The sequence below is a fragment of the Nesoenas mayeri genome (genome assembly GCF_963082525.1).
Source record: "Nesoenas mayeri genome assembly, chromosome: 1".
In the NCBI taxonomy this organism is placed as follows: Eukaryota; Metazoa; Chordata; class Aves; order Columbiformes; family Columbidae; genus Nesoenas; species Nesoenas mayeri.
The window spans coordinates 118,775,849-118,800,366 of NC_137541.1; the positions used below are offsets into that span (position 1 = coordinate 118,775,849).

A 24,518-nucleotide genomic window follows, 5' to 3' on the forward strand; every position below is an offset into this window, starting at 1 on the left:
GTAACCTCATTGATTCAGTAGATTCCACCCCCCAGTGCCCTCAATTCAAAACGTTGTAAATTCAGGGTCACCGTTTCCTTTAAGGAGACCTTTTGGAAAAAGTTATGTTTGACACTATTAAAAAACACAGAGCAAGCAATCAAATAGCTTCTTACTCCCCATCTGCAAGCTCCATGATGAAAACCAGGATGATTACATTTTGGGAAAAAAACAAACAATAACTAAGAGACTGCGATAGATAAAAAAGTTTTTAAATGCTTTTCAAAACAAGATGTTCTGAAGAAAAATGTTCATGATATGAAAACACCAAAATGAGCTTACTCTTTTGAAACAAAATTAAAACAGAAACGGACATACAGAAACCTTAACGCATTCAGCCTACATCGAGGTATTATGGGGCAATGGCTTAGTAACACGGTTTTAAACTGCCATTAAAAAGCAACTGTCACGCACAACACTTACAAGGTATGATCTGTGTTACACCGAAGTTCCTTCTGGATAAGACGGAGTAAGAACTGTAAGAACAGACACAGTATCTGTGTTAATAGCTCATTCATATATCTGTATGGGTAAGTTTCAGGATAAGATGTACACTTATTCAAAGAGCTCGTAACTTGAAACACTACCCTGTAATGTCAAACTCAGTTAAAAAAAAACCCAAACATTTAGAGACGCTCAGTCAATGTTTGGAAGAGGAGCTTTCACAACGAACAGGCAAGAGGAAAATAATTCCCTTTTTCAACTGAGAGATCAGTTTCTTTGTAAAAACCAGAATGGGTTTCCAAAGTTACTTTACAAGCAGATGTGTAGAGAAACCAGCAGGGGGAACCCAAGACTTCAAGAAAACATGGCAGACAGAAATTCTGGAGCATTAAACTATTTCAGCTGCTATTCTGAAAAACAGCTGTGTGTGTGAAAACCTCTAATTGCTCAATTAGCCAAGATGAGTGAAGTCAGTCATGTTTAATTGTGTGTGTAGGATCAGGACTTTCAAGTGCACTTTAAAAGGTGTACTAAGATAGTACTCGGGAAAGTGATTTTACAAACAAAATTTCATGGCTCCCCTGTACATTACAGACAGAATTAGAACTTCCAGGAAACCTCATTGCTACAGGTTTCCTTATCCTCAGAGTCCCACTGTTATAAATTGAAGTTTCTTCACTATTATAAATATCGGTGTTTTAAGAAGTTAAACCTAACATTTCAGAGGTACCCGAGTGGCCCAGCATGACAGAACTGACCACCATATAAGAGGCTAAAGCCTCTCCAAATATCTTGGAAGAAATAACAGTTGAACGCAGGCATCTATATGCTGCACTGCAAAGAACAGGAAAAGCAGAACAAGAGTTAACAAAAACCAGGATTACAACAGCAGAGTCAATGCTCTCAAAACCAGAACTTTACAAAGGCATTTTTACTGATGCTGCAAAGAAATGTGGGATTTTAGAATTTGGTTTTAATAAACTGTAAAAGAGAAAGAAGCAGAGCTTTAAGTCTACTTGGGAAAACTACAACAACCTCTGAAACCTCACTCTGCAGCATGGAATATGCAACACTGAAAACAGCACAAATCAGGATTTATAGAGCTGCTGACTACCAGCTGGAACGTACTTCAGCTGTTAACTTACCTAATATATTAACTTAATTTCCAGAGATTTCACATCTTAAATGTGGAAAAATTTACTTTAAAAGTTGGAGTTTAACTTGAATTTAGAAAAAAGCCTCAATCGTAACTCAAAGCAAGACTTTCTGCTTTTCTTGTGTCAGGGAAGAGTGACCCAGCACACTCGGCATCAGCTTCTCTGCAGGAGCACAGACCTCAGTGCAAGACGTGCAGGCAGAGGGTTTTGTCTGGGCACAGTCAGTACAAAGGAAGGAGGATTTCTGAAGTGTTTTACGGTCACTCTGCCCTTTCATGAGCACTTCTACCCAGGACTTCAAAAGGAGAGGATAAGAAGGTGACACTGCAGGGCACGCCTGAGGTAGTCACAGCAGCATTCTGCTCTGCTGGAGAACAAAGCTGGTACTGACATCTGCCGGGGAAATCCATGGCAAATGCAAAAACATAACCTATAAGCTAACCTACAGGTGAGGGCAGCAAGATTGACTTCAAATGTATAGCAAGACTTGCCTTGCCTCATCTTGAGTCTTCTTCAGTCTTTAAAAGCAAAGCAGGGCAAATCAGAACAACAACAACAAAAACAAACCCAAAAACCCAATCAAAAAACCCCCCAACCAACACAAAACCAACCAAGCACCAACAAAACCCCACACCAATATTTTAACATTTACAGATCTTCCTATCTATCATACAGGATCTCAAACAGGAGAAAAAAAGAAGGAAAATGGATGTGCTTTGTATTAAGCCAGAGTATGTGTCACACTCTTTTTCCTTAAACATCTGCTCCTGGTTACTGCCAAAAGTTAGGATGCCAGTTTTCTGTCTAACATACTACAGCAGTTTTAGGGCCCATCTAGAGAAGGTGATGTATAAACTTTCAACAGTTTCATTATTGTGGTGATTTTGGTGATATAGTAATGTAGCAAAGCATTTGTTACCGGTTCTCTAAACCAGCTTTAAAGAAAACAGAATTCTTCAGCGAGTGGAATCTGAGGCATCTCCCAGGACTATGTATGAAGGTTTATACAGTTATGCCTGCTGTTACCTGCTCAGCCAGCAACTGACAGATGTAAATTTGCTCAGAAACCAAAGTGCATCAGAAGTAAGATGCACTTTTGCTTAAAACTTAATGAGTTTCAAAATGAGCGACGTTGCTGTTGAATTGAAATTTTGCTACACAATTGGAAGTTTCTTATAAGACGAAGTATTGAAATTGCGAAAGGAAAATTGGCATTTTGAGGTAGTTTAGCACAAAGGGTATACACAGCAACTAAATAATAGTTTTAGACTTACTAGCAAGGCACATGCATCTGCCACCATAAGCATGTAAAACACGTTGTTCCAACCAGATGGGGAAATAAGACCAGCTAAGAGAGGCCCCAAAGCTGCACCTAAAACGTAATATTGATATCATCAGAATGATGCAATGTAAGATTTAGTATGCTGAAAGATAAGTTATTCTGAGTTAGAGTATCAGTCTCTCCACCTAGTTAACTCAGTATTACCTTGTGTATTAAAAGGCCCCAAGAAGTGCAGCACAATACTGGTACAGCTGCAAGCGAACAGGAAACCTGACACAGGGAAGCTGGCAGGCTAGACGTTTGAGAAATGCCATCCTTTGGCTCAACAAGATGCCCAACTGCTATTAAGCTAAAACCTACTCAGTTTTCCCTTTCATGTGCCAGTGCAGAGGGCATGAACAAAACACCCATGATCTCAGAAACAGCCCGATGATACCTATTTTTGCTGCCTGTGCCCAGTGTCAGTCTGCCACCCTCTTCCTCCCTCTGTCCTTCCCTCAGGTGTGGGACCACTAGAGAGGTTTAAGGCTAAGTTTGCTCTGCTCCCCATTTCCAGAGCTGTACCAAGTCCTGGCAAAATGTGAACTGAAGAGAGCCTAATTTCTCAAAGATTCTTCCTTTTAACCTGCCACAGCTAAGGCAGGCTACCTTACAGCTCTGGCTTACCTACAGATCCTGTCCCATCGATGATCGCCGTCACTGTGGACAAAGCTCTTGCATTCCCTTTCAGGCTTTTATGAGTACCCTAAAATGACAAAGACCGCTTAGAACTACTCTCAGCTGAACTCAGAAAAAGTCCTTACAATGGCAATTTAGCTCACATCCTTCCACATCAGATGTACATTGTGAAGGTGCCCTTAAATATTCTAGCTCAAACCCTTTTATCACTACTTAAAGAAGCCTTCTACCCCATCAACCTGTTGCCTACAGTGTTCTCCTTTATTAAATTATGTTATTTAAACCACAGGAGCCAAGCGGCTTTCTGGTCTGCACACTGTGGATTCAAGCAACAAGGATGGCACTTCAGCTTTGCATTGTGCTGCCAGGCTGTTTCCACAGTCATCTTTCCCTCTGCTAAGACAGCAGAGCTCTGTGGAACAACAGGAAAAAAAGATCACTGCTGTGACAGCAATACTAGAATACCAGAATTACGGATATATACTGAAATGCTAATTCAGAGAATTATTGAGCCAAAAGAAGCTGGTCAGTCCAAGTTTTAGAAGCCAGGTCTTCAGAACAAAACAACTGATAAAGGGAGTGACTTAAAGAGAGAAAAACTGAATAGCTCAGAGAACTGCTAACAAGAGACAGTCCTTTATCTCTAGTACACTTAGGAGACTACTGCCAGCTAATTAGCCCTTTACATTGCTCATAGAATCGTAGAACAGTTTGCGTTGGAAGGCACCTTCAAAGCTCATCTAGTCCACCTCCCCTGCCATGAGCAGGGATATCTCCAGCTAGATCAGGTTGCTCAGAGCCCCGTCCAGCCTGGCCTGGAATGTCTCCAGGGATGGGGCATCTAACACCTCTCTGGGCAACCTGGGCCAGTGTTTCACCACCCTCATGGTGAAAAACTTCTTCCTCATATCTGACCTGAGTCTTCTCTCCTTTAGTTTAAAACCACCACCTTCATGTCAATTGTTTAACTGCTTACATCTGAGGAACTAGTTGGCAGTTTCAACACTCTTCCCAAAGGACAGGTAGGGATCTTGCAATGTCAGACACTACTTTCTAGCTAGCAGTCCTTCAGCAAGGCTAAGGATGAAACAAGCAACGCATTTTGGCCTTCTCTGCTTGCCAAGACCTCTAGGACAAAGACGGGGCTCCAGAAGACCTTTGGAGACTTCTGTCCTGCCCCTTCTCAAGAGAATCACAGAATGTCAGGGATTGGAAGGGACCTCGAAAGATCGTCTAGTCCAATCCCCCTGCCGGAGCAGGAACACCTAGATGAGGCTACACAGGAATGTGTCCAGGTGGGTTTTGAATGTCTCCAGAGAAGGAAACTCCACAACCCCCCTGGGCAGCCTGTTCCAGTGCTCTGGCACCCTCACTGTGAAGAAGATTCTTCTCATGTTTACGTGGAACCTCTTGTGTTCTAGTTTGAACCCATTACCCCATGTCTTGTCATCGGTTGTCACCAAGAAGAGCCTGGCTCCATCCTCATGACACTCACCCTTTACGTATTTATAAACATTAATGAGGTCAGCCCTCATCTCAGTCTTCTCTTCTCCAAGCTAAAGAGCCCCAGCTCCCTCAGCCTTTCCTCATAAGGGAGGTGCTCCACTCTCTTAATCATCTTTGTTGCCGTGCGCTGGACCCTCTCTAGCAGTTCCCTGTCCTTGAACTGAGGAGCCCAGAACTGGACACAATATTCCAGGTGTGGTCTCACCAGGGCAGCGGGGAAGGAGAACCTGTCTGGACCTACTAACCACCCCCCTTCTAATACACCCCAGGATGCCATTGGCCTTCTTGGCCACAAGGGCACAGTGCTGGCTCATGGTCATCCTGCTGTCCACCAGGACCCCCAGGTCCCTTTCCCTTACACTGCTCTACAATAGGTCATTCTCCTATATTTAGAATGTCTGTTTTTAGACAAGTTTTGCCTCTTGCTTGGTGCCTTTAGGAATAAGGACCTTTGAAAGCAACCCTTCAAAGCTGAGCTAATGAAAGGTACCAGGGTCAATGTTTTCACACAGCATTTGTGACTGACTGATCTGATCCAGCTGGAAGTGCTGGCAACCAGAGAAACTGTGCATGAAAAGGTAGAGGGTAGCATGGGCAAAAATAAAGGTATGTGCCACATACAGGTTTCCACACTGATGGGAATTATGTCTTCAGCTCATCTCTCACACAAACAGAGCTCTGCCCTCAAACAGATAGAGGCCCTTGCCTCATTTAAAGATGCAAAGTATAGAAGGGGAGAAGGCACCTCTACAGAGACTTGGCCTTGCATGCAACCTTCACATTCACTTTGGGCTGTCATCTATAAGATTTGGGTTGTCTTGTTAGTAGGCAAGAATAATTTAGAAGCCTCACAGTCACAAAACTCATTCGTAGTGATACATGAACTCTAAAACAATCTCAGTGGCCAAGTTCAATGCTGCCTATCCAGCACCTTATCCCTTTACTTTGGGACAATGTGGCCCCTGCAGAAGTCAAAGGGCTCTCTCTGGAGGCCAAAGGTCTTACACTGGAAGCAGAGGTGAAGCCAAACTCACCAAGTCAGCAGAGACAGCAGTGGTGATCAGTGCATAAGGGCCGTTCACCAGGGCACCACTGATAAGCAGCATCACTGTTGCAAGTTGAACAAAAATGAAAAATGTGAGTTGCCTAGATGACTGTTAACTATAACAACAGGAGATGATATAGTATGTCATTCCCAAACAGTTTAAGCCTTCCCTGGCTTCCCTCATCCCATTACAGAATTGGGAAAGGAGGAAATGCAACATATATTCATATCTCCCTGCAATGCTTACTCCATGATGTACATTCTCAAACATAACATGAGATGGAGTTGAGTCAAAAGGCACTCCCCAGGGCCTTTATTAATCCTGGTAGGTCAGAGAAAGGTGAAAATTTGACCAAACTGTCCCTAAGAGCAGGGGATGCTCACAGGGAGCCACTCATAAGCCTCTACTCTGCTTGTACAGCACCAGGCACCAGAAGGCCCTAAAACTTAACAAGGCCTTTAGGTAGGTGGGACACTTTTTTTCAACTTCTGTTTCAAGATAGAAAGCCACAAGTGAATTCAGCCTCTACAAGTAAAGTTAACGTTGCTGTCAAAGGTACTACAAGTAGTCTATAACCACCTCTGACACTTGGCATACTGAATATAATAAAGCCTGTGCTGACATAAAAAGCTCCAGAAAGAAGACTAATGATATTAACTAAATCACTGTTCTCAGGCTACCCCTTACTTATTTCCTAGCCTTTTTGCTTACTCTGTAAAAAGCCTGAAAGGCAAAGTCTAGATAATTTGATTCCATACTTCCTTCTCTCAGAGAAAATAAAAATAAAAATAGAAAAAAACAAACCAAAACAAAATAGTAAAGAGCATCAAAGGATGATAAATGAAGTGTCCACATAAAGCAGGCAGAAAATAATTTTAAAATACTCACCTACAGTTGCCTCAAGGCCCATTTTACTGACTGCAGAGAACATGTACAACTGTAAAGAAGAAAAACCAAACATGTTGAATACCTGCTTAAGGACTAAACTAAGGTCTCCCATTTTACACCTTAACTGTAAAATATTTTGGTTGGTATTATGTGCAAGCTAGTTCTAGGTTTTACTACATCCTTTTAGATCACAGTAGCTTGGTTCTTTGATTGGACAGAGGAGGGAGATGAGGTATATGCTCCTATTCCCCAGTATTCCGAAGGGTCGCATTATGAGACCACTCAATTTTAAACTCTCATATTGCCAGTTTCAACACAACACAGAATACTGTTCACAAGAGAATCAAAGGAAAATGCATCTCATATGTCCAACTGCCAGTTTTCCAACCTTTACAGCACAGAAATTTTAGCCTTTGAGAACCTAAAATTCCAGCTGAGAACTGAACATCAAATTTTACAAGATAGTGATAAACTTTCCATATAATCCTTTAACAAGCAATACATTAGACTGGTTTGCTTGTTCAGTAAAGGCAGCCCCAGTGTCTATACTTGCTCACATGCTCAGCTTTTCAAGCCGGCTTTTAACCCAGCCTGAGTTCTTTGCATCTAAATTACGACACCATCTGCAGAACTTCCCAAGAAATGCTGTCAAAGTCTCAGCCACAGCTACAAGAGAGGAAGGAACTCTTACTGTGGGTGCTGCAAGCAATAACATCATTCCACAGGTTGATGCCCTTTTCTCCAGCCTGTCTGAAATCAAGCCTGCCAAAATTCCACCTAAAAGAAGAGACAGGTCTGTGAGGAAAACACTGTGCATGTTTTACAGAGAGCCATCAGTTATACTTCATAAAACCCACCCTAGATTAAAACAATAGGATGACTTTTAATGTACAAAGCAGCACAGAGGACAAGACTGACAACATAATTTGCACTTAGCGATATCCTTATTAACCCAAGTGGTTTTGACTTGGAAGATAACAGAAGCAGACAGTTGTTCTTCCTCATTGTTTATGCCAACCAATTATCCCCGATGACGGGTCAGGGGCAGAACAGAGATGAAAAAATTTAGAAGTCATTGTTCTGCAGCTTTTCAATGCAAAAAGCCTTTTCATCAGGTGTCACGTGACCCCACTGTTGGCACCCTGGCATCCAGCTGTGCCCAGCTGCTCACTGGTCCCAACTCCTCATATGCAATGATAAACTTGGGTCTCAAGTGCCCTGCCTTTGTCACAGCCAAACTAGGGGAAATTACCTATTCTAGATCTTGGGGCAATTGCAATATTTGTTTTTCTCTCCAGGCAGTCACTCCAAGCTCTTTAGTGTCCCCTACTTCTTGTGTTTGCCAACGACTGTAAACAAAAGTACTAATCGGATCACGTGGCAGGAGGGGGCTGGAAGGCCTGAGGGAAAGAGCTGCCAAAATTATATAAAGGGAATTTGGTACAGGGAAAAAGAAAGGAGGTTTCCTGGATTCTCTGGATTCCTAAATATCGCTAGGCCTGCCTCTCCTTTCACAGCTGCCCATCTCCAAAGTTCTCACATCCCACTTGAATTTAAATGCCAATGGTATTGTGCAGCATAGGACACCTTATTAAGATTGCATTCACAGTGGAATAAGATGCTGCTGAAAGAAATCATCCACATCTCTAAGGTACTACTAACTCTGTCTTTCAGAGATCTGGGATGAAATGACCAATCAAAAATGGCAGAAATCACATCCAGAACAAGACTGGAACAGTAACTGCAACACACCTTGACACCCGCATCATGAATCACTGGGGTCTACAAAGCTCTTGATCCAGTGGAACTTCTCCATCATGAGCATCATTTTCCAACAGACTGATACACAGCTTATTTCCATAAGGGAAGTGGGTGAAGCAGAGGGGAATGGCAGGTCACCCAAATCAGCTGGGCACCTAGATGATGATGCTTTTTTTTATTGTGAGTTATACTGCTTGCACTGGCATAAAAATTTATTATTTTGTGGTCACCTCACAAATTACAATGGAATAGTCTCATCCTTATTATTACAATCTCCCAGTTTTATCACATACAGTTATATGAGGCAGCAAGGAAAAAAACAGCCACCTGCAGCTAAGTAAAATTGTGGGCTCTGCGCCCATAAAAATTACACAACTGTACCAGCTGGTATAGTTCTACTATGTTAGAGTGACAAAAGGAAGATATTTTGACAGACGGTATGATCAAGACACATGGGCCAGAACTGATGGAGCTAAAAGATTCCATAATACTTAACTCTTACAATCTGTACTGTACAATATCATTGGTGCTGTGAGTTGTTCAATTTAATGATACTTCACAAGTTTTCCTACAACCAACCCAGCTCCCAACTTAGTACTTTTACTGCCACTCTTCTTTAGCAGCTATAAGGCACAAGAACTAATAATATACGTAAGCTGTGCACGTTTCAGTTTTTCATAAACTGGTCTGATTAAGGATAAAATATTAAAACTTACCAAAGATTCCACCTACATCAAACAGCGTAGAAAGGTCCCCAGCTCTTTTGGCATCAAGATGCTCTAGTAACCAAAGCAAAACATTTGTATTACTTCCAGACTACAAAATGTAGAAAACTCAACACCATCTGGTCATGGTAGGCTAAAGACATCTTAAGGCAGTATTGCTTGTTCACAGGAATAAGCTACCATATGCTGCCACTGTATATGACAAATAAGAATGTATCACAACTGGGTATTCAGCAATACAGTGTTTTGAATGCAATTACACTCAAGACATGACATCTTACCACTCTAACTGTAGATACAGTCCAAGCAATAGAGCTGTTGATTGTTGAGACTAACAATATTCCCATTTGTGAACAGCCACAGATTCACAACCAGTTAATAAATATTTGTGAGGCTCTTTGCCCTAAAAGCATGATTATTGTATATTTGCATTAGTAACAGGGCCTCAACCCTGGAGTCCTCCTTCACATGATCAGCAATATTAATGGGACTACGAAGAGACAATGATTTCCTCAACTCCACCATTTGCCACGGACAGTGAGGATCACTGTTCGCACACCCTTACATTTAGTCTAATGTAGTTACTGATAAGCTACAGGGTAAGATTTCCGAAAGTACATCAGGAAGTTCAGCATCCAAGTCCCATTATGTTAAGTGTGAAGTTTCAAAATGAACTGAATTTTTAACCCCCTTGGCATTTTTTTTAAGCCTCTAAAATACATTTGAAAGCACAGTATGTGCTAAGGCAGTGGTGTCCGGCACTATCATAACCTCACCAACATCTGCCATAGCACAGCTGGCAGTACTGTGGTAAATATCATTAACCTCTCTATTAAAAGTCTGCTGCTTTCAAGGTAGTCAGTCCTGCAGGAGCACAGGTTATTTGGAATCCACACACAATGGCCTTTAGCTACAGGATTTGCAGCTCTGTGTGTTGGACTAGATGATCTCCAGAGGTCACTTCCAACCCTAACCATTCTGTGATTCTGTGTGTTTTCATAGGGTGTTCCAGTTGTCCCTCTCTGCTGGTTGTTACTGCCAGACTTGTCCAGTACAGCTATTTTCTTTGCTGGGGGTTTAAAGGTCACATCATGACTCATAAAAACATTAATTTCTCTGGCTAGGGAGAATTCCTTTCTCTGCTCTCTACAGCACAAACCAAAACAGCAGTACTGAACAGATGAAGAAGCTCATCTGGATTTTTCGTATAAATTTTCAAAAGGCACTTCAATCACATGAAAACTTTATTAGAAAGTAAACCTTTTTGATTGATTTGCAGGAGTCACAGCCACAGCATTGATGCTTGGAATTGTTGAAGATAAGCCAGGTTCTTTTTGTTTGTTTTGAAAATGCCCACTCATAATACTGAATTAATAGCACTGCAAAATATGGTAGTTGGTGACTTACAACTCTCCTGCTACTGTAGCAAAGAATCTACTTCAGCAGCAGTAATGTTTATTTTCTTATGTATTTCAAGCTCATATTTCCAGATGCTATGTAGTCATAATTCTGTATCTCCTCATTGTGATACTTACCTACATTTGTGATATAGAGGGGAAGCCAGAAGAGGAAAGTATAGCTCACCAGCTTTGCAAACAGAAGACAAAGGGAAAACTCTATGACTCCCTGAGAGAACAATGAAAACAGCAAGTTAGTATCTTGATAGAGGCTGCTATTTGCTTTCAAAGACCATTATGAAAATGGTTTCTAAGAAGCATTTAGGCTTTTATCTTCTCTCAAGAATTCTCAAAAGGCCTTCTTTCCCTGACAGCCAAGCTTACAATCAGAGCAGACTGTGGTATTTTACTTACCTGTTTTCACACAATGGTACCCAACTGACTAAAGAAAGAACACTAAAATGAATAGGGAGGACTTGATGCTGTTTGGGACACCTGGCTCCCTTATTTTCCTCATGTAAAGAGCTTTTATAAAGCACTATAGCAGGTCTGGAGTGTATTTCAGAGAAATGGGCAAATTTTTCTGTTCTTTAGATCCTTCCTTCAGATCGGTCTGAGATTTCTCACTTATTGTTTAACTCTTTACAAAAAGCCAGTTAACTCATATGATACATTTCAAATCAGTATGTGGTAAAAGTATGTTACAGACAGGGCACATGGCTGTTTAAACCACTAACTTGTTCCATCCTGTTTCTTGCTGGGAACATGAGAAGTATACTTACTGCAGAGAGCTGCAACTAAACTGCCAGATCAACCTATCTTCATTCCCCTCCACCATCTGACACCTTTTTGTTCGAACATGTATTTCCTAAATCGCTGGCATGGAGTACTGCAGTTATCTGCATGGATGACACACATACACAGCTTGCTCTATTTCACATACAGCTTTGATCCTCTCCAACCACAGGCAGGAAAAATACCACAGAGTTACAGCAATTCCAGGTGGCAGCAGCAGCAACTCTTCTACCCATTTCTACCCATTACTTCCACTTCGTCACAGGAAAAACAGTTGAGACAAAGGACCAAACTGAACAGGATGAGAAGATGCAGAAACACAGCAGCTGGGTGCTCAGGATTTCCTCCTCTACCTTTGCGCTTGGTCCAAATCAATGTGCGTATAATTCTACTCCTGCAAGCTACTGAAGCTGCTAGGCTTCAAGCTTAGAGAACAACCAAGTATAACAGTTTCTAACCTAAAGGAAACTTGCTGTCCTTTTGCCAACAGTCCAAATGTTTGGGCTGTTTGAAACTTCTCAATAAAAACCATACAAGAAATTTTAAAACTGAAGCTTTTAAAAAGAATGTTGAGGACCATGAAAGGGAAGCCATGGAAGGAAGGTCTGATGCAGAGAAGTGCTTATAGACTCAGCCTGCTATTCCATCCTAATACCCATGTGTCATTAACTAAGACCAATAAACTTTTACATTATAGGCTGCTCTAATGTCAGTTATAATGAGATGGGGGGGAGGGAAGAAAAAAAAAAAGAAAACAGGAAAAAAGGAAAAACAAAAGAAGAAAAAACAAAACAAAACAAAACAAAGTTTACATGGGTACTAGAACCTAGATTCTTGTAGTCTCTTCAGCCTTGAGAAAAGAAGGCATAGGGGAGAACTTATCACCATGTTCCAGTATTTAAGAGGTGGCAACAAGGATGATGGAGGCTCCTCTTTGTGCAAGAAGTCACATAGAAACGATGAAGGGCAACAGGTACATATTGTTCCCTGGGACAGGCCAATTGGACACAAGAGGGAATTTTTTTACAATGAGAACAATCAGCCATTGGAATAATCTCCCCAGGGAAGTGGTAGATTCCTCAACACTGGACACTTAAGATTCAGCTGGACTGGGTGCTGGGCCATCTTGTCTAGGCTGTGCTTTTGCCAAGAAAGGTTGGTCCAGATGATCCTTGTGGTCCCTTCCAACCTAGTATTCTGTGGTTCTATGATTCTAAGATGCTACCAATGAGCATGAGCCATCTGCTTACTGTGGAAGAAAGTACACTTTTATTGATTTTCACTCCTGCTCTGGGAGGAGCACATCTTGTCATGTATACCAGAATCTGCTCTACCCTATATACACCAGAACTGCCAATCAAAGCTTGTAATGCAAAGTTAAATGCATCTACCACTCCATTCAGAGCTTCACGGAAATATGACTTCCGAGGCAAAATTTATTTATTTGAGGAATAGACAAGAATAGCGTATGTACTCACAGGTATTCGCAAGGCCCCGAGGAAGCTGATAGCTGATGTCCCATGTCTGCCTTCCCCAGTGACCACAGTGCTGGAGTCCAGTGACACGCTGCAATTTTCACTGTCAATAAGTAAATGCTGCATCTCGGGATCCTGCAATTTCCCCCAGCAACACCACATAAAAGAGAAAGGAACAATGTATCAAAACATGTATCAAGGAATCAAATCATTCCAAAATATTTTTTAATTGTATACTTTTTAATCACAGAAAGTTACAGCATTTAAAAATATTTTGATTTGGGTCTACAGAGGATACACAGAACGCAGACAGAATATCAGGTGAAACAAGCCTGGTTGCTTATGTCTGAATGCACACACTCTCTTATGAAATCACGTTTCTGTTCTATTGTGGCACAATAGAGTATGGTGGAATGGAACAAAACCATTTCCAGTTTTCCCTTACCTCACTACATAAATGTGGTCTAATTAAAACTGACAATCCACTTAGTACAACACACTTCTGTATTAAAGCATGAATTATCTTCCTTCTGTACAAATATTACTCGCATTTTTCAGACTGTAACATCATCTTATTCACTGATTTAAATACAGGTCATCTTTCCAATTAAATTATGCATACTGAGTGCTTTATGTTAAGCAATTCCTTATTTTTTCACGTCTGTTTCATTTAAGCATTGCAATTCACAAATTATGAAAGCGTAGAGTTTACCAGTAACACCTAAGTTGTGAATTCTGAGTTATTTTCTAGCACTGGGAAGGATTTTACTCTAATAATTGCACCGGCTGCTAAGACTACTTGTGGAGCAAGTTATCAGCTGTCCTCACCTTGTTTGCTGAGAAGCTTCCCTAGCTGCGTACTTTTCCTAGCTATGGACGTGTTCTAGATACTGTCTTCTTTCTCCCAAGCCTTGTGCATTTGAATAAAGTGTTAGTAAAGAATTAAGCTTCACATATGTAGGCTGGTAAAAATAAAATGGCATATCATTCTATTTCCCATAGTTATTACAAAGATCAAAACTTTCTGATTATTATTTAGCAAGCTGGTGGAGGAAGAAATTTAAAAAAAATTAAGTACTGGGCAAATTCAGATTCAATCCTCCTATTTAACACTACATAATTCTAAATAAATTATGTTTTTCAAGAACTCTGTTTAAGAGAAAACACTAGGGAACCATTTGGGCACCTGAGCCCAGGCACTTCTTATAATTTTAGAAGCTACCCAAACATTTGTACAAGTTGGTAGATCGGATGCAGAACTTATGGGAGATGGTGCACCTTGATGAAGCGGGAACTAAAAGACCAGGAAAACATCTAGGGACCTCTGACATGGCACACGGGTCAGCATCCATCTCCTGAATTACTGAAGCAATTTCAAAGCTGGAACTACTTTTACAGCAGCAACTGAAACCATCCGCTACTAACATTTGAAAAAAAAAAAGAGAGAAAGGTGTTTATATAGTCAAGCTCCCCACTGGATTCAATGGAAGACACGTCTAGATAGTGTCTTAGGTGAGTATCTCCTGCACAACTTGCACAGCAAACCTAACCAAGACCATCTGAGAGTAATGATGCACTTTTCTCAGACAGGTTGCTCCAAGCTTATTTAAGAAGAGAAGGTTAAATATTGAAGTGAAAGTCACCAAAGTCTGAATAACTTACTTAGCAACTCATGCTGGAAACTTTTATCAACAACATAGGATTTTTATACTGCACGTAGTGAAATGAGAAATAAAACCAGCAGTTTGTGCTTGCCAGAGATAATATTGTTTAGCCTTGCCAGCTTGTCACCGAGTGTGATTATGCATACGGCAGACTCTTGATCTCTGGGGATAGATTCATTATCCCTCGACTTTGTGTAATTTTTAAGAGGCCAACCTGATACAAGCGGTAATGAACACACAGAGGTATTCAAGGTCATGCAGTCAAAAGCACATTCTGCTTTCAATCACTGCATTTCTTCAATATTTGCTTGCTCTTTACAGTAATTGAAGAGGTCACTGAAAAATCAGTAAAAACTGCCATTCCACTGCACTTGGAGGAGACCAACTCATAAATGCAAAACATCTGTTGTTTGTGCAGCACAAAAGCTGACTGTAATAATCAGCTCAGCATAGCTGTAACACAACTGCTGTAAAGAGCAAAGATTTAATTCCCCTTTACAGAAAAAAATTATTATCTTTTGTCACTGGCAGAAAATCATGGGAGCCCCAAACAGTGATAAACAAGGATTTTTAGGTTTTTATTTATTTCTTCTTAAAGCTTGTTACGACTCCATACGACAAACATCTAATCCAGCTCGCAGGGTGCAGAGAGTGGTGCAGTTGGAAAAAAGAGATTTTTTTTAAAAAAAAAAGAATATTGAGAGAATTGCCAGCAAGCGCCCTCATGGTTTGCTGTTTCTGTCCTGCCCACAAGTCAGTGTGAGAGGGGGCACATTTTCCTTGCCCACTTGCTATGCAGACTCTTTGCACCCGCTGACAGTAGAGGTATGAGCAGAGTTAGAAGATAAACCTTTGTTTACTAATTTGCCGACTGCAGTTTTAGCTCTGTCTTCATGACTTGTCTAAAGACAACGACTGATACTCATTTGTCTTCTCCCCTTATCTTCCAGCTGGCTGTGAAATAACATTGACAAATGGTTTCTGGGCTGAAGACTGTTCTTGGGCAGCTCAGCATAAACATGAATAAACTCAGTACAGAGGGGGTTTAAGATGGACTGATCAAAATTATGAGTAAAGTGTTGCCTTAACAAAAAATTCAAAACCTGTTCATCAACACTGGTTATTATACCCTGTGAATGCTACTTATTATTCTATGTGCAAAGAATGAAAATAACAGGAAGCTTCCATTTTCCTTTAAAAGTTTGAAAGAAGTTTAAGAAAAGTTATGTTTTCAGGATGTGATGTGCCAAGTGTACTGATTACAAATACAAAATTTCAAATGGAAATTTTCAGTTAATGTCCGTCATAAGATAAACTGTCTTTTCACAAATTCAGAGTTCAGTTTCTAGTGATAATTACCAGTATTACAGGTACAAATTTTAAGCAGGATCCCTGTGAATAATGTCTCATATTTAGAACTCTCCATCTTCTTGAGTAACGCTGTACACACATACATCTATTACATAGAAAAGGAGAGGAGTGAGACTGCAAGGATGGGACAAACACCATGAAGTAGTTTAATGACTTCAAATGGGCTAGCTTGAAAATATTTTGTGGTACATTATTTCTGCTGGAATTGTATGAAGATCACAAATTAAGACCAACTGAATAAGCACGCTATCGTATTCATCTTATTTTGTAGTATTTATGTCAGATAATGCTTAGTCCTCTTGCCTGAAGTTAATTTGTGTATGAAAAGGGAGGTATATTTCAGCATTATAAAAGGAAGAGCAATCTTCACCAACAGTAAATCTACTGTAAATATTCTGTGTGAGCTTTAGGAAGTCTTTTATACTACTTTACAACAATATGCTGTATTTTACCTGAGTCTTGCTTTTTTCCTTAGAATTTAAGGCTGGCATCTGGACTCTAAATCGAGATTCACCATTCACGAAAGTTTTAGAACTCTGAAAAAAAAAAAAAATCAAAGAAAAAAAAAAAAACAAAGACAAAACACCCTATACTTTTGTTGCTTGTTTTTAAAGGATTAACTAGTATTAATCATTTCTATGCAACAAAAGTCATTGTGCATTGTAACATAAACATAATCCCCAATGGTGCATCTTTCCTGTAATGACTGTATTTTTGTCCTGGTTTTGTTAAAAAACAAGTTTCTCTTTTAGTGAATTTCGCCTGTCAGCTAAAGCCTTCATATTAGCTGCATTTTCCTGGAGAGCCAGACACATGTTTTGGTAAAACCTAGCAATGGAATGCAGACTTCTTGATAAGCATGGATGCACCTGTCGCAAGGGGGGCAACGAGACACTGGTGACCAAGAAACTGACCAACGGTGTATAACATCCCATTCACGTGAATACTTCATATAAAAGTGGGAGATCATGAGGATCTCGTCCCTTTCCTTATGGCTGACATTAGGAGAGGACCTTGCTAGTCGTCCCTGCGAACTGAGGCCTAGTGACAGACTGAATCCAGCTCCGGTTGGCTGCAGAGTCCAATCCAGGACTTTGGGTGCCGGCTCTGCAGTTGCTGAGACTTTCAAGATTGGTTTTGTATATTTTGTATTATTTTCTCCATTCTTATTAGTAGCATTAGTAAAACATTGTTAATTTTTCCAACTCTCTTCTCTCTGTTCTTCTTTTCCTCCCGATCGCCTGTCCTGAGTGGGAAGGGAGGAGAGGGAGGGGAGAGGAGGTTAACAATACATCTGCCAGGGGTTTATTGACATCCCGCAATCTAACCCTCAACAAATTTGGGTTTTTAAAGTTCTTATGCAGGCCTATGGCAATGTGCATAAAACACAATCACAAATTTATTTGAAGGTTAACTTCACACTGTTTTATAAAGAAGGAGTAGACTGAATTCAGAGTACAGTCATGCCATTCTTAAAATATTTAGCTGCTTTTTCTTCCACTGAACTTTCATTGATACTGAAAACCTAGTTTTTTTCTCATAAGTAGATGATCTTAGTAGCAATACAGAAGTTTATTTGTTTCAGGAAAACCTTGTTTCTTCATTTCCCTATCATTTTAAGAGAAAATCTTATCCCTTTAGCTTATTGTAGCTGTATTCTTCTAACATGGACTGTGCTCTTGTGAGCAGGAAGGTTGGTGAAGCATCTGTGCCCCTCCAGCATGCTCAGTACAGAAGCTGATGCAACCAGCTACATTCTAGGCCCCAAACGGATCTCGACTAATACACTGCTTTTATACTTACTTATTAACAAGTGTATTAGTGTATTAGTTCACACCAACATTGCATTCCTTGGAAAACATCATTCTGAGATCCTAGGTCTAAAAAGATTTGCTGGGGACATTAAGATTTGTTCACTGAATTAAAAACACAGCTTTGAAGTAGCTTTGCAGCCAGGCAGGGACAACCTGTTGCTAAGAGCACAAGAGGCACTGTACATTCCTAAGGGATGCTTAAGTGTCTAACAACACTCTGAATGCCATTATTATTAAAAAAAAAAACAACCAACCAACAACAGCACACAAAAAACCCTGCCCCAAATAAAACCCATCACCACAAATGAAAAAAGAATGCCCATCCTCACTGAACATTTTAATTCAAGATTTGTCACTAGGTAATTCTTCCCCGACAAAAACACAAGGATATGTATTACAGTATTCTCTAGACAAACTGCAATTCATCAACCAGATCCTTCTAAGAAGGCAAAAAACTTTTAAGGCTTGAGGATAAAGTATTTTTGCTGCTCAACGCAGAGCTGAGGCACAAGCAGTCTTGGGAATGCATTCCCCAAAATAAACACTGAAGCTCCTGGGGCCTGATAAAACAGATTTTTAAATTTTATCTTACAGAAAATCAGGTTCTTGTCAAAAAAGTGATTTACAACAACCTATGGGGAAGAAAATCCATTATCTAGAGACAAGTCATCTATACCTTTATTCAGCAGCTCAGAAGAGAAAAAACTAAAGATTTTTACATTTGACTGTCAAAAACATGATTTACTGTGGTAAGGAGGAAATGTCTGTGGATAAGGACTCGACTGAGAGGCTACACATCTAATTCTTAGACTTCTTTCTCCTCTTCAGAATATAAAAATTGCAGCCCGGTATCTTATAAATGCACACGTACTTTACCACAGGAGTTGCAGAGAGCTAAGTTTTCTGGAAATGTAAAGTCAGGTTAAAGAAAGTTCCTGGCACATAAAGACAGGTCTGTATGAACATGCTGCAACTAATGTGTTTGCTTATGAAAAAAACAAACAAACAAAAAAACAAACTCCAGGGAGAAAAGATAAGCAATAAAAAAAGTTCTAAATAATCACATTTCACAAAAGCAATTAAACCTACTTTTTAACTTTCATTATGAAAGTGCACCAATGCTTAATAAAGCACACTGGCTTCTCATTTGGATTTGTCATAGGTTTAGCCTTTTGGAAAGTCATAGATTGAGCCTCCAATGCTAGCATTTGAAACCACTTTATTGTTTCAAAACAAATATTTGAGTACAAATTTCAGATTCATAAAGCAGAGCCAAGGTGAAGACAAGCAAATGAAGCACAGCCCAAGAAATCAGTGAAGAAAGAACCATACATGCAAGGCTCTGTGCCCGGCTCTCTGCCTTCTGGACAACTCAGTGAAATCAGATTACTCACCACTACAAACTCTGTAGAAATATTGGGCTCACGATCACGCTGCAAATAAACAGTAGACCGAATTCATCCAAGACAGTGGTATCACACAGAGATGAATCTGATCTGTACATCTTAATCTAAATCCACCCTAAATCCTTCCCTCACGTCGAGCATTTATTTTAGTTGTGCTTAAATTTAACTGGCCTCATTGTTTCACAATGAGGTTTGGCTTTTGGCACCAGCTGGCAGAACTGCCTGCACCTAAACAAGACAGAGGTCCAAAGTGACATGCTACAGCTTTATAAGCAAAGTAAGTGTGTGTGTTTCTTTAATTTCCTAGAAAAAGATATTTCTAACTATTTGCCAAAGCACACAGGTTGTTCAGGTTGTCACTGAAACGACAGAGCAAAAAAGGACAGCTAGCATTTCATGCTTGCAGGCAAATTCTACCCCTTGTACAACACAGCTGAAATTTTTTGTTCCCAGTGATATCACGGTCTATTTTATTACATGAGCCTTCCTTCAGTTAGTAATCTTATTTTTTTCTTTACAATCAGACATGGTCACTACTGCACGTACATTCGTAGATCTTCTTGAACTTCTATTCTTATCTTATTAATTTCCTTTACTTCTGAAAGCACCCTCCCTGCAGCAAACAGAAGCTGCAAGCCCTGTTCACTAAGGATTTAAAATCCATTGTACTTTGCAGACCACACAGGTCTGAAGAGAGGTATTTGAGCAATTCAATACGATACAGCTTCCCAAGACAATGGCAAATCCTAATCAGAGAAAGGTCCAAGGCCCATGGGAGAGCACTTTTATAAACCTACAAGATTTGCAGATGTGAATATATGGAATAGGGAAGGAGGAAGTGATGCCTTTTGCTCTGGAGAGCAAGGTTTCCAGGGAAACAGAAGGTCAAACACATCTCTACACAATGAGACTGTGCCTGGAGCTGTGATCTTGCTGGTGTCCTAGAGAAGATTATGTCAAATGACAGCCCCTTTCTGGGACTTGGGGAAAAGGTGGTGAATGGAAATGTAAAAAACCTCCTAAAATACTAGTTTTTTGTTAAAAATATAATGGCAAGTAGATACTAAATGTCGAGTTTTTCCATACCAGCTCCTTGAGACATATGAGCAACATATTGTGCAGAACTCTTTACTTATGCTTTCCAGTATAAGTGTATTTGAAACAAATAACAAACATTTACTTCCGTAAAGCTTAACAGCAAGTTCTGTAAACATTATGCTCTGGGTATGATAAACAGCAGAGCTGAAATGTTCATAGGACCATTTCTAAACTATATAAAACCTAAGGAAAAAAAAAAAAGCCTCCTGTTCGGATTCTCTAGCAGTCACTTAAAATATTCTGTCACTTGATGGCTATTACCTTTAGGAAATGAAAGAGAATTATATGGAAAAAAAAAAAAAACAGAGTGCCTTGTGAGCACACCTTATCTCACAGTAACAAACTAAGAATAGGACCACTAAAAGTATTCAGAAGCTTTATCAGGAGAACTCCATATGAGGAAAAAAAAAAATCCATTTACTGGTAAAGAAGAGATAACACAGACTAGAAAGTCACCTCCAGTTCCTATTCAAGAAGAAGAAAACATTTAAAATGTATAAAAACATCTGTTTGAAACTACTGGGGGACATGGGTAAAAAACCCAGCAATTATCCCAGTACAATCTACCTCCGAGATTTGCAACTAGAAGGTACAGTTCACATACACCTACATGTGCAAACAATTCCCATGTATAATCCTCTAGTATAGAAAAACATACGCAGGGTTCCCTTGGGACCTTCCTTCCAACAATCTCCCCAACAGCCATGATTTGCACTCACACATGGGAGACCTTAAGACCTTTGTTGCCAATTTCCCCCTACCATATTTCCAAAGAATCTGCTAAAAATGTGGCAGGTCTGATTGCCCACAGATCCCTGGGAGCCAGAGGTGAAAGAGCCTGGAGCAATACGCTGCTCTATGTTTTCCTTACAGTAGAGACAAACACGTACCACAATCTGATGGAACATCAAACAGAGATGAACCTGCAAACACCCTCCTAAATGAAACAAGGCTATAGATGACATTCTGTTATAAGAAGTTATATACAGCTGGTCTTCCTAATGCTCTCTTTTTTTGTTCCCTTTCCTTCCTTGTTATTTTTCTCTTATTCTATTTGGATTGCCTCTCTCCTCTTGGGTCATAGCTACACGAGGCAAGAAAGGAATCGTCACCCCACATATTAGCTAAAGCTTTCTAAGGTGAATCTTTTCATCATTGACATGGCTTTCTACATTATTAATGTTAAATACATAAAGTATCTTTCGAATTTTTGTTTTAAAAGCATTGGGCAAACATCTTGGTACCAAAGCTTAACCCTTTCCAACCTACTTTTAAAATAGTGTTTGAACAACTTTACACTAACACTTAGAGAGAAAACTTTCCTTTTAGAAACAATTAGAAGTTCTGAGTTTTGCTGCCACAATGGCACAAGGAAGTATACATGCAATATTCAGCAACCCAGAGAAAGCTTAGACATTTGACACACATACACTTCAATCCTGCTTCAACAATGCCTTAAGCAGTCAATCTCTGATGCTGGATTTTCAGACACTTGTGTCCAGAGAGTCGCATGATCCAGGCAGTATGAGTTCTGCAGTTTGTGTGCGTTGACAGTATATTTACAGCTTAGTAAAGTTCACTACCTTGCCAAAATTTAAGTCCTTGAAGTACAAGCTCTCATACAATAGTGCGATTCACTTACTTGATGCCAGTAAAGCATGTGATCATTACATTCTAAAAACCTCAGTGTATATTAAAAAAAAAAACAACAAAACAACTATGTATAAACAACATCTCCATCCTTGAGGATTTAGAAATTTGACAGGCAAGCCCTGAACTATTTGATCCTATGTCAAATTTTGGCCTAATACGAACACACGGTAGGACCATACAATGTCCAGAGGTCTGGTCCCTTCAAACTAAATTATTCTGTGATACCACAAAAACTAAAGCATTGATTTGTCATGTGAGACATACCATTAGGCACAGAACATTTCTCTCTCCTTTTCATAGCTCTTCATTAATGTCAGTTTTGTTTAAATAAAGGCCATATTACACCGTGATTAAGCTCACCGTCAGACCGACTGACTTCTGCAGCCTCTCCATCTCAGCTTCATACCCCTCCCTTGCTTCCTCTTTTCCCTAGTAATGTGCTCCTACTGTCCTTCCCTCCATCCACGGGAACATCTCACTTTGGATTCCCAAACCCACAGACGCACGGGTCATTGATGGTACATCAGGAAAAGGTCTGTTTGCTCTTTACTTTCTGCAATGCCTAATACAGGGTTCTCAAACAGTGAGACCCTTCACAGGATATGTCTGGCAGCTATCTCATTATGTCATGCCTAAAGAAAAAATGCAACAGCAGGAGACAGATCAAAATGCTCTGGAGATGGCCAGGAAGACTTGAGGAAAGCAAGAAACGCCCCCCGCGCCCCCCCCAAAAAAAAAAAGACAAACAGTTTTTACTTGGTTTACTGTAGTAATACAATCTATTGCCAAATCTTGGTTAAAACAAACTCAGATCTTGATGCACATCGCTTTGATAGAAAGTAAACTGCTGCTTTACCAGTGAACCACAGAAGACCTATCGTTCCCTCAAGCACAGGCTCAGTTACAACAGCCTGGTACAAAAGGGCCATGCAGATTATCTGATTTCCAGAACTGTCATAATAAACACATGTATTAGGTGGAAAAAATCAAAACAGAAGAAGCATTCACTTACACTGGATGGTGTGCAGGAGCAACTTATATCTTTAGGATCTGAAACAGAATACCACACATATTTAATAGTGAAAACAAGCACAATGAATCTCTCTTGAAACACCAGTAGTGTCATTTGCCAACAATAAATTAACAGTACAGACAACACAGAAGCAGCCCTGGTAGAAATATGTAACTGTAGCTTTGGGGAGAAAGAAAAGGGTGTTTCATGGTACCCTTCTCATCCTGCGACCACATTAAGTGCTATTCTGGCAGTCCAGCTCATTACAGCATTCTAGATATCTCTGCAGAACTTTCTACTTCCCAAGGCAGGACAGTTACAGTAAAATACACATTCATACTAATACCTCTGAGTCTATGTAGGGACAAGACAGGGCATTCCTTTTTAACTTCTAATTTAAAGTGACAAAACTTTCTCTATCAGCTGATTTCTGTATTTCGTAGCACAAAAAATGGATGGCATGGGTTGAACAGCAGCACAGAATATACATTGCAGCCAGGTGGGGCATTCTGCTAAGATACACTTGAACAATTTATAGAAACTGAGAAGTAATGACAGGCCAGTGGACTGAACTTGGAAGTGTTACTCTCTCAGGTATGCCAGAGTTTGAGTGTATGAACTCTTTAGACTTACACAGGTTCTTCTCTGTCTAGTGTTCCAGGAAAAAGTTATTTAAGTATTGGCACAGCTTGAGGAATATATTTTGCATGGGTCATTTAGCTTAAACAGCTGGTGCTGCTCCCCCATAATGAGCCCTCCATGGTTCTACCCCATTAAAGCACTTACGTTCAATAAGAAACAGGAAACAAACAATCCCCATCACAGCAATGATAACACCAGGCATCACGAAGGAGAGACCCCAGCACGTAGACACCCAATAAGCAGCAATTAAGGATCCCAAGATATTTCCCACTGAAGTGTGTGAATTCCAGATTCCCATGATCAAACCTCTCCTGCATTTAAAAAAAAATCACAAATATTTCTTATTATTCCAACAATAAGCATTACTATCTTGAGAAAAGTGTATAAAAAGTGACTGTTTATCTGTGGTGTTAGTGTAATATTTGCAATCTTACTGTTCTTTAACTGACCACTTATTTATGCTACAGTCTTCCGTCTGGCAATTTCGAGGCACCTAAATATTAATAGAAGTGTTCTAAATACTTCTCTGTGCATGACAGAACTCATCCTGCATTTGATAGCATTTAAAGGCACCACAAGGGCTTACTCAAGAGAGCAAGAGAGTTTCTTTGATAAAAGCAAGCACACAGATGTTGCGTAGCATGTGCAAACTAAATCTGATGCTT

General features: G+C 40.1%; 1 protein-coding gene across 1 annotated transcript in view; it reads right to left on the bottom strand.

Annotated features, from left to right (window-relative positions):
* Positions 1-458: 458 nt before the first annotated feature.
* Positions 459-24,518, bottom strand: part of SLC37A1 (solute carrier family 37 member 1) — a gene marked incomplete at both ends in the record, with an annotated part of 33,647 nt that continues 9,587 nt past the window's right edge. The window contains 13 exons of the mRNA XM_080353639.1: positions 459-515; positions 2,915-3,012; positions 3,589-3,667; positions 6,141-6,214; positions 7,041-7,089; positions 7,732-7,817; positions 9,518-9,580; positions 11,062-11,152; positions 13,197-13,328; positions 16,681-16,764; positions 19,437-19,475; positions 23,212-23,249; positions 23,998-24,164. Coding sequence (XP_080209765.1) covers positions 459-515; positions 2,915-3,012; positions 3,589-3,667; positions 6,141-6,214; positions 7,041-7,089; positions 7,732-7,817; positions 9,518-9,580; positions 11,062-11,152; positions 13,197-13,328; positions 16,681-16,764; positions 19,437-19,475; positions 23,212-23,249; positions 23,998-24,164 — 1,057 coding nt within the window. The remainder of the gene's footprint in view (positions 516-2,914; positions 3,013-3,588; positions 3,668-6,140; positions 6,215-7,040; positions 7,090-7,731; positions 7,818-9,517; positions 9,581-11,061; positions 11,153-13,196; positions 13,329-16,680; positions 16,765-19,436; positions 19,476-23,211; positions 23,250-23,997; positions 24,165-24,518) is intronic.